Here is a 15423-nt window from a genome sequence, read left to right on the forward strand (position 1 = left end):
AAAGTACCTACTTTATGATTCCTTGCACTGTGCTCTTGTTCACACTCAATCCTTTCAAATAGTCCACAATAAGAATCTGTAAGTCTTCTTTACTTTCCAGTTCTTCTACATAAAGTTCTGTGAACCTGTGCAACAATTATTACATAACCATTTTTCTGGGGTTAAGACAACTATTCTGATAATAAAAAATGAAAAATAGAAGTTATATGAACTCATTTTAACTATTTCTAGTATAAAACATAATAGTTATCCAACTTATGATACAGATTGACCATAACAAAATAAAAAATACTGTAACTATTACCAAAAATCTTCCACTATTTCTTCTTTGAAAGGAAGTCTTCTACTTACAATCCTTGCAAGAAACAGTTACAAAAATAAGACTTAGCTATCCTAATTTTCAGGTGTTTTTGATCGTAAGTACACGTAATAAAAAATACATGCAACAAAAAGCCCCTTCACCATGAAAAACAAAATAGCTGTATCAAAGGAAAACACATAGTTGTAGTTCATAAAATTTTCCTATTTTTATTTCATTACTAATTTATTACCAATTTTATTACTAATACAACTAACACTGTTTTAAAACTTAAAATTCAACAAAAGACTTACCAATAACAAATAAAGTCATTTGTCTTTTCCCAAGAGCCACATACATAAAACACGAATAACTAAGCACCTTGCTCACGTCAATCAGTGCTTAATGATGAAAACTGAAATGTACAAGACCTTTTATAAATCATTAGCCAATCTAAGAGGCCTCTGTGTCTAATAGACACTTATACTATTATATTGTTATATCCTTATGTGAAGTTTTTCTAACAGCTACAGGCTATTTGAAGAAGCAAAGATTTCTGTTCTCAACAATATCCATGATCCATTAAGTGTCATACTACCAACCCAAAGGACAAATATTTCAGAATTCTGGAATACTCTGTATCCATACCACCTATAGAAAGTAAAGGAATATAACAAATAAGGAAGATTATCAGTGGTCAAGAAATTTCAAGCATTGTTACAGGGTTTGGTTATGTTAATATTACAAACAATAAAAAAGGAAAACTTTTAAAAAGTATTGAGGAACCAGGCCACGTCCCCTCACCTGTTTCTAATTCCTGGTGGGAGATTTCTTTTGCCCACATCAGTTGCTGGATTCATACAGGCAAATAAACGAAAGTCAGGATGACGAACCAGTGGTTCTGTTAAGAGAAAATTATAAATTCTCAAGAACTTGTCAATCAAGTCAGTCATTAGCCACAGGCCCCTAAGGGATGACTATCTAACTACACAGGACCCCAGGCCAAACCACCCTGCCACAGGCTCAGCAGGATTGTTGTTGGCTGGTCAAACCATCCTTCTTCTGACACCCCACGTGTATTAGTTTCCAAACCTATGTACACATTTAATTTTATGCTGCCATTCTATCATTTATAGATATGGTTGTTCACTGTCATTTATGTTTTATTACCTATTTACAAGCATATATTTTCCCACTAATTGTGCATGTCATTATCTACTACTCATGTGCCTTGACAAATTATCTTCTTCTTTGAATTCCCCATACCACCTAATAATACAACTTTTACAGAAAGTAAATACTTATGGAATAAACAAATCCAACTGGACAGCCCATGTATTCCACCTAATAGATTCTCACTCTAAAGAGGCCAATAGACCTGGCTGCAAATCAGACTCCAAGGGGGTCAAGCCTTACCTGTGTCTCCTCGATCCAGCAACACCAGAGAGCCAGAGGAGCCTTCGAGTAAACCACTGAGACATTCTAATGTTTCTGGAGCAGCCAAATTAATCTCATCCAACAAGATCCACTCTCCTTTCTTTACAGCCTGAGCTAACGTACCCTAGAAGAAGAGAAAGAAAAATGGTAAGATCCATTTAAAATAAGGATACACTCACTACAAAGTTATATAAGCAGGGTTAGAAAATAGAGGCAAGGTCAAAATTCTCCAAATGGTTGCTAGCTGACTGTCAGAGTTAAGACCAAGCTAAGTAAACTTTTTATGTCTAAAAGGATCAAGGGAATAACTTTGAGCCTAAGAGTGAGATGCGATAAACTAGATCATTTCACTATAAGGAGAGGACGTAAATGATAACAACGTATTTACATGTTTAAAGGTACTCAGATGGTTATTAAAAGCATCCAAAATAACTACAGGGTCAAGCTATGAATATATCAGATAAAGGAGTAAATCAAAGATGTATAGAAGTTGTAATATGTAGCCTTTCCCAGTTGCTGAAGAATATCAAAATGAATTGTTCCTAGTTTTCTAAGAGTTCTAGTCCAAGAGTAATAAAAATCTCAGTGTTGACATCAAAAAACTGTATTGTTTTACTATTATTAAATTGCTTTGCAACTTTATTTTCATAATAATCCTGACAAAGAATCTTATACAAATTTATTTTAAAAAAGAACAAGTGTACTAAACAGTATAATGCTAAGTCATGAAATAGGTATAAAGTCTACTTTGAGAGCACCTGACATTTTAATTGGCTATTTTAGAAATAATCACAATACAATAAGCACTGATGACCCAACTTTCCACGCTGAAGGACATATGGCTCAGTGACTTTCCCTCATACCGAAACACCATCTCAAGTAAGACCCTCACCTCCCTTAGGATTTGATCTAAGGAATATCACAGAAACAAATTTTCAAAAGTAGAAATTTTTAAATCTTAGGTCACGAACATTTAATTACACTAATCTTTCCTATAGGGTCACAGGACAGAAAAGAGTAGAGCTACTCACACACTGTAATAAAAAATGGGGCATAACGTGAATAGACCCTAGCTACTTACTGCACTTGCTCTGGCTCTCATATGCACACAGCAAGGAAACAAAGAATTCGCTAGCTGTTCTCAACAGCCATCTTTATGAATAATAATGCTCATCAAAACTCTGTAATTTCTATATAAGAACATCTTTCAAGATCTTCCCCATGTTTTTTCATTAAGTATTTAAGTCTTGAACAGCAAACACTTAAAATATCAACATGAAGGTAATACAAAACAGAAACCTGCATAAAACTTGCATTTTGATTCAACTCAACTGTGCCTTAACTTTAATAACTAAAGCAAAATACCTCTACAAAGGCAAACAAGAGGGCATTTTCAGTCATTTTCATCTGCTGTTGGGCATGGTTGAGTCTAAGACCAAATGCTTCCCATTTCTCTTTTAGGAGTGACCCTAGAAAAAATAAAGACCAGAATGTAACACCTTTTAATTGTAATATATATAAACACACAAAAACATACAATTAACAAAACACACAAAAATCAAACACATTAGAAGTAGATTTTTAAAAAGCCCAAACACTTACTAAGTGCTGGCTACAATACTAGTCAATTCATTCAAATGCTTATGTACATGCATTAATTAACCAACTTATTCTTCACAACACCCCTTTGAAGTAGGTGCTCTTATTTGCATTTCATAGAAGAGAAAGCACAGAGAAGATAACTAAGCTACCAAAAGCCCCTTGGGCTGTGGAACCCAGCTTTCTGGAATTAATCTTTTTCTAAGGAAATGTAACTGACACTGAAGTGGTGCCTGTACATCGCCACGCCAACCAAAGGTCCTTACGGAAATCATGCCTAGAATCATGGGAGCAGCAATACTTCAAAATTAGTCACGTTTGCCCTAAGTCCTAGAAAGCCCCAATTCGCATTGCTTCATTCCCCACCTAAACCTTTTTCTTATTCCACTAACCTGGCCCCAGCCTCGTGCCCTCTCACTAGCAGCCTGGGTCACATTCTTACCAGTTTCGCTCTCCTTTCCATCCTTGCTGACAGCCGACTTGTGCACATGCTGCATCAGTCTGAGAAGATCATGCCACCGTTTCTGCCTGTAACAGGTCTGAATGTGCCCCAAGAATGTGAAGTTTTGCTTCTTGGAAAATGTCTGGGCAAAGAGTTCCTCAAATGCCTCCCTTAAGGGTAACCAAATAAGCTTATGGTCCACTGGTTTATACCTGAAACAAACAGTAAAGGTGACTCACAACCACTGAAGCTAACAGAGCATAAAAACAGTAACTAAGAAAACAGGAATAAGTCTAAGATTTCATTCACTCAAAATCAGAAGTAATAGGAATATACTTAAACTCTGTTAAAGTTTTAAGCTATAATGCAGAAAAAGAGTCTACACTAAAGGTAAAAACTAGCATTAGGTAAACATAAAAAAAAAATGAAATTCCTAGTTGGGCACTGAAAGGCATGTCATTTATTTTACTAATGTTTAAATAATATTAGTCATGTATAGGACTTAATGATAAAACATTCTTTATTAAGATAACCAAAATTTTTTCAGGATATTGTAGAATAAGAAACACAACATCTGCAAGTGATTTACCTAAGCAATGTGAACTCAGTTCATGCCTTCTCAACTGAGGGAGAGGGCAAGTACTGCTGCCAAAGAGATAAATATTGGTAAAAATAACCTTAAATATTACAAAAGTCTGTGAACCTCCACAGCTCAACTTTTTATTCCATTGTATTTTAGATTCTCTCTTATTCCTTACCATTTAATTTCTCTGATTGGGAAGTTAGGAAATTCATTTAAATTAAACTTCAATTTAACAGCTGGGGGCAGGAGGAAGTTAATAATTAAGAGTCAAGAAACACTGCTCTAGTTAAAAAATAAGTTGCCTGAGAGGCACTAATTGTTCCTGGGAAATCAATCTCAAATACACAATTTTCCACAGCCTAAGATACTAAATGTTACAATTCAAGGATGATGCTATAAAATTTATTTCCAAGAAAAACAATCTGAGAACCAAAGTGATACCAAAATATGCTTTAGAATAGTCAAACACAGTAGAGAGCTCACAGATCCTATTTACTCATTGGCCTGCAAGGGAGAAACAAGGTCCTGACACTGAGAATCTGTATCAACGAGTCTGATTCCAGAAAGGAAAAGTGTAAGAATTTCAAAGTCATTTTTACTTCCCAGTAAGCGCCAGTCATCAGTAAAGGCCTTTCTTTACTCCATATATTCAACAAAAATTTACTCAGTACTTGTCACGTGTTAGGCACTGAATAAACACCACCCACAAGGCCCTGCTCCTCCACCATTTACATCTATCTAATCAATAAGAGCTAAAGGAAGGATATCATGTCAGAGAACTGCCAACACAGATTGTGATGGGTTTTCTTTACAGGCCAGAAGAAAGCCTTTGTATTATATTCAAAATGGACTAAGAAGTGTGTGGGTGTTCTGGGGGGCATATTTGAGGAAGAGACTGATGTAATGTGGTCCACATTTTAAAGGATCATTGTAACTACTAAATGGAAGACACTTCGAGGAGGTTAGCAGTGAAAGCAAAGATGACAGATCCATGCTCTGGACCAGGCAAAAGAAGATGAACTGGAAAGACAAGAGAAGTGGTAAGAAATTAAAATACACATTATTTAAATAAAACTGTTAGTCTTAAAGATGATACTATAAATAGGATTCAAAGCTAACTGAGGCAGAATAGTAAGAACACATGTTCAAGGCAGATTGCCTGAGTCCAAATCACAGACCAGCCATTACCTTGAACAAGGTACTCAATCTCTGTGTGCTTCAGTTCTCTCCTGTATAATATGGAGATAATTAACAGTCTGTGCCTCATGGCTGTTAAGAAGGCCAAGTGGGTTAACACAAATAAAAGGTTCCATTTAGTGTCTGGGGCATGAACGAAAATACCAGTTAGCTTTATGAAAAAACATTTTTGAAGAGTTAGCTGTTATAATCATAATGATTATTAACTGTCTCAGTCTACTGAATTCATGAATGAAAGTGGCTTAATATTTCAGATTAGACTGAGTTCCTGAAAAAGTCCATTCATTTAAAGCTCAGCATAGTGCCTGAAACAGTTAAGCCAATACACATTTCAAGTGATTAAAAATGAGCAAACATACATACATTTCACACAAGAAAAAACAAAAAAATGAACTATGACACAAATCTCAACTGGAACCAACTTGACACATGGGAGAACTGGCATATCAAACTAGGAAGCATTACAGAGCAGGTTTCCCCAGTGTCTTCTGCAGAGAAAAGATGCCTCAAGGGCAACCTAAAGGGGAGGGGGCGGCAGGCCTAGGATACCTAGCCCCCATGGAAAGTAATTCAAGTTCTACTGGGTTGGCCAAAAAGTTTGTTTAGTTTTTTCCCCATAAGATGGCTCTGGTAGTGCTTAGTTGTCTTTAACTTCATTCCAAACAATTTTTGTCTTTAACTTCATTCCAAACAATTTTGTTAGATTATACTGTGACAGCTGTTGTATCAGTGTATACTTTTAAAAAAATTATCAAAATTAGTGAATTTTTGTGTGGCCATTTTAATACTGAAGATGGAAGAAAATAAACATTTTTGGCATATTATGCTTTATTATCTCAAGAAAGGTAAGAATGCAACTGAAACATAAGAAAAGATTTGTGCAGTGTATGGAGAAGGTGCTGTGACAGATCAAATGTGTCAAAAGTGGTTTATGAAGTTTCTTGCTGGAGATCTCTCACTGGACATGTGCTCCACGGTCAGGCAGACCAGTTGAAGTTGACAGAGATCAAATCAAGACATTAACTGAGAACAGTCAATGCTTTACCACATGGGAGATAGCTTCCATAATCAGGATATCCAAATCATTAAAGTTATTGGTGAAAATTTTTAAATGTGTTTTTATTTAATGGAAAAAAACATACTGATGGCCAACCCAATACCTGTTATGTACACAGAGACTGCATATAGGCATTCATCTGAAAGCATCTCAAAGGAAAATGACTCTCCAAAATTATAACGTAGAATGTGAAAGAACATGAAGTGTAAAAGCAACCAAAAATAGTATACACCAAGTAACTGAAACAATAAGCACTTCTCTGCACTTCGGGGTCAGTATTCCCACATTGTGAGCATGCACTTCTGGCCTGCTCTCCCCTGTGCAGTTTCCCTTACGAATCTTTCTATTGGTGGTGGTGGTGAGGAGGAGGATGGCAGGGACTGCCATTTTCTTTCTATGAGACCTTTAATTTTCCTCTCATTTTCTTCTTTCCTTTACTGCCAAATTCTCCAAGGCTATGCCTCTCTTCACTATGCCTCTCTTTCTCCCTCAGAGGGTGTGCCTCCCAATGCTCTTTCCCAAGGTCACTGCTATGAAGCTACTCTGTATTTTGCCACTTTCTAGACTTTCTCTTTCTGAAATGGTATCACCTGTTTCTTCTAAGTCCTCTGTTCCATCTGCTCTTTTCCAGAGTCACATAAGCTCTCTCCACCCTCAACTCTATTGAAATTTGGTTTAGTTCTCTTTTCACAGGTAATCTGAAGGTCTATGTGCTGCCCACCAGAAACTCACTTCAAATATGACTAAATGAGTTAAAAATTAAATGAAGGAAAAGATATACCACATTAACAATAATCAAAACACAAAGGGTAGTACACTAACACAGATCAGAGGCATTCTGTAGTAATGTAGTTTAAGTTTAAATCTCTTTTTTAGAAAGTGTCTTTAGCCTTAAAAATTTTTTAAAAACCAATCTAAAAGATGCAGATTTTCAAACTAATGAATAGACCTAAAGGTCTATAAACTTCTATTATTTTTTACCATAGTATCTGATACATGCAAAATATGTCTAATAAATTATAAAATATAATGAAATAGATGAAAATAACCATACATCCCAAAAAGCATATACAACTATACACCTTTTCTATCCTCTCCCCTTGCCTATTCCTGAATTTTGTTTTCCACTTCCCTGCCTTTTAAAAATAATTTTTGGTCTTCCTATCTTATATTCAAGGATTCTTAACCAAGGGAGTCATCCATACATCACATTATATTAAAATGATTTGATTTATACCACTTTCCATTAATACAAAAGTATAGTAAACATAGCATATTTCCAACCACACAAAAATTGAAGTGTATGTAACTTTTCTTGTGATAATTAATGTTAACCTAGTAACGAGGAAAAACGGATATATATTCTTTTTACCACGTTGGCATCAACCCGAAATTCCAGTTATCACACTGATTCCAACCTTTTTTGTATTATTAATTAATTGCATCAGGATGCAAATGGGTTCCTACGTAGTTGCTACATTTAAAACTACTTGCCATGGCTGATATAACACTAAAAATTTTTAAAAGAGACATACCTAGTCCATGCTCAATTACTTTAAGATTAATACCATTTGTGTTAGAGATACTAAACAGTAGGACACTCATAAAAAATATATATAGAATAGAAATAACACAGTATGACAGACATGCCCAGTTAAATAACAAATTCCATATAGTAGTAAGAACAGGATGCCAAGTATCTGAATGAAAAAATGAGGAAATTAACTATCAGTTAACTAAACAAAAATAAAATAAAAACAAAGTAGATCACTGGGGAAAAACAACAAAGTTGAACTAAGAGTAGGAAAGATAAGCCTTAGCTAATTAATTTTAAGCCAGAATATAAATTTAAAAGCTTTAATTGAGTACAAAATGAGTAATACGTGTAGAGCTGAATAGAAGCAATGAGTTGGGAGGGTAAGCTAAGGAAAAGCACCAATTGAAGGACTCCGAGGTACTGACAGCACAACGCCCAGAGCAGTGAGAGATGAGAGATAAAGAGTGAAAACAAAAATACTGCTACAGCATGTCCTCAAAAAAAGAGGTAAGTGAAAAGCTTTATATCAGATGCCATAAAGAGCAAAAAGGACAACAAATTTGTTATTTTATGACTTTCAGGGTTTTTAAAAGCAATTATTTAGCGTTAGTAGGACAGATCCTAATGTCGCTCAACGTAAGGTATGCCAATAGTATCCATCAGCATTACAGCCTTCAGACCAAACTAAAACTGTTTGTAAAACTACATATTCAAAAACACCAACAGAGAAGGGGGCATTTTAATGACCACAGTGGAGCCCATGGGCAACATTTAATCAAGCAGAGAGCTACTTAATGTTTCAAAGCCAATCTAAGGGCGGCAGAATATAGCTAGAAAACTGTAACTCCACAATGTACGTTTTAGACAGGCAACTGCACTCACAAATATTAGTTGATTACATATTTATCTTCTTTTCCCCTCCCCCTGTCAGCATAATCTTTAACAGCCAGAACCTCAAATGCTCTTTAAAATGAAGAGAAACATCGATACACACAAAAGGTTCTCAGTAAATTCCAATAAATACCCCGCTGGGGTAGGGGTACAAGAATTTGAACATTTTTCCAAGGCTAGTTTTGAGCTTTGTAAGAGAACAGTATTTCCTATGTCAAGCAGTGAACACAAAATAACAAGAAAAAAAATTTAAGCCACACTTACCCTCCAAGTAAGTCTGCAGTGTCACTCTGTTGATTCATATTGATGACCCTCAAACGGTGGCCTTTATAAAAGAAAGGGTGAAAGGGTCAATCCAAAAATATAAAAACTGGTAAAATCCAGTGTGATCCTTACGGATGTGTGGACACAGGCATAGGGCAAATCTTTAAATGTGCATTTCCTCTGATTCTCTTGCTTTGCTTTTCAGATTCAAAAATTTCACCTACCTCAGGGAGGTATGTATAACATGATTCACTGTGTATTATTGTTCTGGAATCAGATAACTGAATGCAACAAAAGTCCTTCAGTAAATCAATGTCTATAAATTAGAATGAAATAAATGTCCAGTGTGGAATGTTACTTAGCCATTAGAATAGAAATGAGGCTCTTGTTTTTAAAGATGTCCAATTTGCTTAACTAAATGCAATACACAGAGCATAATCCCTTTTATTTCAAAACAAAATCAAATCTATATGCAAATGTATCTGCAGACCATAGAGCAGAACTAAAAACAGTTAATGCCAATCCATTAACAGTGGTTATTACTAGGAAAAGTGGAGTGGTAGCACTTTATTTTAAACTCCAGTATTCTTTTAACTTTATTTCCAGGAGAGAAGAAAGACAGTCAGTGTGAAATGTTTAATTCTTGGGGTGCTGGCCTCCTAGGAGTTACCTGTAATATGAGCCAAGTACTGTACAGTAGAGGTTTTACCAGTCCCGGTCTCTCCCACCAGCAATACGGGCTCTCCTTTGCTAACACACACTGCAAGCTGTTCAATAAGAACAGAGGAAGGTCTCGTGGCAGCAAAAGTGAACTTCTCCCTGGGAAGGGGAAAGTAAGAAAGCAGTTCAGAGAAAGGCCCCTTCTGTTAGTGTTGCTTTGAGGAACCAGATTTTCTGGACTCAACAAACAAGAATGAGAAGACAACCCCAAGTAACTCTCCATGTTCTAACAGATATCCTTACAACATATAAAATGCAGAACTCATTCATTCTACAAACATTGAGTATACACTCTGGCGATTCAAACCGCCAGTAAGATAAGACATTAGCTATACTAGCTATATCACCTTGAGCAAATTACTTAACCTCACTTAGCCTCAGTTTCTGCATCTGTAAAATCTGGATAATAACAGTTATTAGTTGTAGTGGGTTGAATAGCCTTCCTCCCAAATTTATCTAGTTTCATAGAACATACTTTGGGAAAACACTGCTCCACGCCATCCCATGCCCTGGAGAGATCACATTCAGATACATGTGTAGCTCAAAGGTGCTGCACAAGGCCTACCATTAAGTTCCTAACAACTCCGCAGTTGTATTAGTCAGGAACCCTCTTTACCTCTGCATGTGAACAGCCTCACTCTGTTTCCGTAGAAGCCGCACTCGACCCACTTGCACGTCTAGCTCATTGATCACAATTTCTGGTTTATAGAGTTGACAGAAAAATTCAGCCTATGGGAAGGGAAAGATTTTATCTGAGTAACATTTTGTACTCTTTAAACATTCCCTCAGCCATCAGGCTTACTGTGACCCTCTAATATCCCTTTACTAAGAGGCACTGTGTACTTCCAAAAAAGGCAAGTTAGCTTTTAATGACTTTATCTTTTAACTTTCCAAATTTCTAACATTTTTAAAAACACTGGCTATGAACGTTTCCCTGTGATAGTACTTTCTATTCATGCAAATAAGATCTACCTAAATCTAGAACACATTGACATACCGGTACTTCAATAGAGAGAACAGAAACTCTCCCTTGAAAAGATATGAAAGAAAAAAAAAAAATCAAAGACATTTTCTTCAGCTATGCCTCCTTCTAGTTTAAGTTTCTAACATAAGCCCTGGCAGGGTAGCTCAGCTGGTTAGAGTGACAGCCCAATGCACCAAGGTTGTGGGTTCAATCCCCAGTCCAGGCACATACAAAAATCAATCAATGAATGCATTAGTAAGTGGAACACCAAGTCATTGTTTCTCTCCCCCGCTCTCTCTCTCTAAAATCAATAAAAAAAATTTTAAAAACTCAATTTCTAACATAATGCAGGAAACAGTGACTTGAACAAACCCTGGTACATCTAACCACAGACAAAGCAAAAAGAGAAGCTGTGATAGACACTCCAGGACATCTACCCAGCTGCCATCTCTTTCTCACACTTGTCGTTTATTGTTAACCCGGAGAACCCAGATTTTGATCAGGTTTGGGTAGGATGAAAGGGGCAAAGGACTCAGGGAAGGTGAACCCATCTTCAACCAAAAGGAATGAACACTGATCAATCAAAGCCAGTGGTGGTAGTTTGATTTCTCTCGCCTACTTCAATTTTATTGTTTAAACCCATTTAAGGAGGTGTTCTGATACTTGAGGCCAAAACCAGCCCAACAGTTTCAACAGCCTAAGGAGCACCTCTAACTATTTCAGTTCCTGACATAAGGTTTTTTAATCACCATTTATTTGGGAATGCCAGACACGTGCCTCACGATAGGCCCCAGACACTTGTACAGTTACCAACACCACTGCTAAAAGGCTCTCTCCTCCAAATATTTGTATTTTGATATAAAACAAGAATGGCAAAATATTAACAATGTCAGCAATGAAGTTAAGTAGTGTGTATACAGATGTTCATTGAATATCATTCTTTTCAACTTTTCCAATGTCTGAAGATATTAACTTAAAAAGCTAGAGCCCTGGCTGGTGTGGCTCTGTGGACTGACTACCAGTCTGTGAACCAAAAGGTCACCTCTTTGATTCCCAGTCAAGGCACATGCCTGGGTTATGGGCAAGGTCCCCAGTTGGGGCATGCAAGAGGCAATCAATTGATATATCTCTCCTCTCTTTCTCCCCCGCTTCCCCTCTCTCTAAAATAAACAAAATCTTTAAAAAAAATTTTTTTAAAGAAAAAGCTGGGAAAAAATCTGCACTGGCCAGTGTGGCTCAGTGGGTTAGGTGTCATACTACAAACTGAAAGGTTGCCAGTTCGATTCCTGGTCATGCTTGGGTTGCAGTTCAGGTCACTGGTGGGGGGAGGGGGGATTGAAAGGCAACTAATCACTGTTTCTTTTGCACGTTGATGTTCCACTCCCTCTCTCTCCTTCCCATTCCCTCTCTCTGAAAATAAATAAATAAAATCTTTGTAAAAATAAGGCTGGAAAAAAACTACTCGTGCACAAAACTATAAAGGTGTTACTAAGGCATAATTCCAGTCCTGAGCCTACAGAATAACATCCTAACAGTGGAGACTAAGGCATGAATTTGCCACAGGACACCAAGAAGCTCACTTTCAGAATGTGGAACACATGAAAAACTATTCATCTAAAGGTGGTGAGAGCTTTATGGCCATGAAAGGCAGCAAGGAAACTACTAACTTTGACAGAGGCGGCAATTATGGTAAAAGCTGTTCACAGTAAGGACCAGAGACCAGCAAGTAAGCTAAAAATTCCAGCTTGCTTTCAACAGGGGGAAAAAAATAGCATACCTTTTTCTTGGAAATGTTCAATCTGCTTCCAATGACTTCTGCCATTTTCAGTTTGCTTGTATGCTTGGAAAGCATTGCTGTGAAACAGTCCAGAGCCTATTAAAATAACCAAGGTAAACGCCAAATGATTTGTAAAATAATTCATTAATAACAGTGTGTCACTACCCTGCTACAAAAGAGAGAAACATAAAATTCAGTAAGAAGATTTCTGCAAGTCTAACAATACAAATAAGATACCAACCCTAGACTCAAAGACACTGCCATAACAGAGGTAGGACACAAGTATAAAAGCTTTACTACTAATAATATATTGATTAATTAGGAAAAAAAAAAACTCCATTCAGGAAAAAATAGAAGTGTCATCAGGTGTGTGGTCCATGGAAGAACTGACTCTCAGAAAGTAGAAGTAACACCAAAACATTACTTTCCAGCTATCAAGGGAAACTCCTGCTGTGCAATGAAGTGATCCCAGTGTCCTTACTAACCCAGTACTTAGCCATAGCGACTACTGATAAGCCAACCAGATATGTGTCTTCTGATGTAATGAAATATAAAGTACATATCACAACCAAAAATGCATTCTACCCCCCAAAAGTTCAATTTAAATATCTCAAGCATTTTGTTAAATTTCTATTTATAGGAAAGACAACAGATAAAATGACAAGGGGAAGGACACCATCAATGTGGCAAAATAAAGAATATATAGCAGGTCCTCAAGTAACATCATTTTGTTCAACACCATTTCACTGTGATGTTGAGATGAGAAAAAAAAAGCTTTAATTCCAGCTGGAGTCACAGTCTGTGTGCTTTGCACAGTCTCCCCATGTGTGTGTGGTTTTCCTCTGGGTACTGTGGTTTTTTCCCATATCCCAAAAATGTGCATTTTAGTCAACTGTCCCAGTCTGATTGCATGCGGGCATGTATGTGAATGCACCCTGTCATGGAAGGGTGTCCTGTCCAGGGTTGGGTCCCCCCTTGCACCCTGAGCTGCTGGGAGAAGCCACCAGTGACCCTGAACTGGAAAATAATTCTCTTGCTTTTATTAATCTTTCTTAAACATATGTATAGCTCACATTTATTTCAATTTTTAATATTAGAAGTATTTGAGGTCTTTATTTGGAAGTTTGTAACCAGAAATACGCCACAGGAACTTAACTCTTATCTTATCAATTAGCCTATGGTAAACTGGTTTTGCTATCTGTTGTTGCAGTTTCCAAAAACCTATCTATGACATTAAGTGAGAGGACTTAGTGTATCTGGTTCTGCCACCACCAAGTATATTATATTTTATCAATAAACTCCATGCAAACATTTTAAAAAGAGAGACTTTATCTGGTCTTTGTCCGTAATTCCTGGCACAAAGCTTCAAAACCCTTGGAATTACCAGGAGTAAGGAGTGTTATTCTTAGAGCCTCGTTGGACCATACCTGAGTTTATTACGCTAAACAAGCTGACTCTGAATGGGCCCTTAGATAGCTTAAGGGTGGGGCTGGCCAGGAAAGGTCCAATTGCAGGGTTGAAACTTTCAGCTACACCTCCAAACTTTGGGGAGGGGAGAGGGACTGGAGACTGAGCTCACACTGGGCCAATGACATAAGACCCCAATAAAATATTGGACATCCAAAGCTTGGAGAGCTTCCTGGTTAGTGGTCACAGTGATGTACCAGGAAGGTGGCATACCCTGACTCCAAAGGAACAGAAACTCCTCTGCCTGAGACCTGTTAAGATCCTGCCCTATGCATCTCTTCCATCTGACTGTTCCTGAGTTACACCTTTCCTAGTAAAACTGTAACGTGTACCATACTGTGCTTTCAGTGAGCTCTGTAAGTCAACTATGAACCTGAGTTGGTTGTGGGAACCCCTGAACTTACAGTGAGGTCACAAGTGTGGATGCACCACAAGACTTGCAGCTGGAGTCTGAAGTGGGGGCAGTCTTGTGGAGGACTGAGCCCTCGAACCTATCCTATTAGGGTCTACATAACTCCAGGTAGTCAGTATCAGAATTGGACTGAATTACAGAACCCCAGTTGATGTTAGAACAATAAAGAAATAACCAGATAAAGCCAGAAGGTGGGGCATTCTGCAAAACAACTGGCCTGACGTCTTCACATGGTAATGTCCTTAAAGGGAGGACTTGGATACAGTAAAAGCTCTTAAGCCTATACATGAAGAAAAAGATCTGGAACATATACCAAACTCTCAACACTGGGGAATCCCCAGATAAGGGAATACATTTTATCATTTCGCTTTCCTGTATTTTCCTATTTTCAACAGTACACAGTACTGACTCATGCTACATTCAACATGAATTAACTGAGTGAATATAGTAAATTAAAAAAAATACAAAAAGGCCACATATTGTACAATTTCATGGATATGAAATGTTCAGAACCAGCAAATCTACAGACAGGAGGTGGACAGTGGGTTGACAGGGGTTAGAGAGAGGGAGAAATGGGGATGATGGCTAATGAGCACAAGGTTTATTTTGGGGGTAATGTAACTGCTCTAAAATTAGACACTGGTGAGAGCCATCACCACTAGCATAATTCTATGAATATACTTAAAAAAAACCACACACATTGTATTACACTGTAAAAGTGAATTTTATGGTAAGTGAATCACATATCAATAAAGTGGTTTTACACACACACACAATG

General features: G+C 37.2%; 1 protein-coding gene across 7 annotated transcripts in view; it reads right to left on the reverse strand.

Annotated features, from left to right (window-relative positions):
* MDN1 (midasin AAA ATPase 1) overlaps positions 1-15423 on the reverse strand; it is a 139026-nt gene that overhangs the window by 95080 nt on the left and 28523 nt on the right. For all 7 annotated transcript variants that reach the window (XR_006786102.1, XM_045842555.1, XM_045842556.1 and 4 more), the window contains exons 12-20: positions 12767-12862; positions 10642-10754; positions 9976-10124; positions 9306-9366; positions 3777-3988; positions 3101-3204; positions 1715-1859; positions 1103-1199; positions 12-125 (exon numbers count right to left, since the gene is read on the reverse strand). Coding sequence is in view for 6 of the 7 variants with exons in the window: in XM_045842555.1 (XP_045698511.1) it covers positions 12-125; positions 1103-1199; positions 1715-1859; positions 3101-3204; positions 3777-3988; positions 9306-9366; positions 9976-10124; positions 10642-10754; positions 12767-12862 (1091 nt within the window). In the remaining variant the exon portion in view is untranslated. The remainder of the gene's footprint in view (positions 1-11; positions 126-1102; positions 1200-1714; positions 1860-3100; positions 3205-3776; positions 3989-9305; positions 9367-9975; positions 10125-10641; positions 10755-12766; positions 12863-15423) is intronic.

The sequence above is a fragment of the Phyllostomus hastatus genome, unplaced genomic scaffold (assembly GCF_019186645.2).
Source record: "Phyllostomus hastatus isolate PE091 unplaced genomic scaffold, TTU_PhHast_1.1 phas_contig_40, whole genome shotgun sequence".
In the NCBI taxonomy this organism is placed as follows: domain Eukaryota; kingdom Metazoa; phylum Chordata; class Mammalia; order Chiroptera; family Phyllostomidae; genus Phyllostomus; species Phyllostomus hastatus.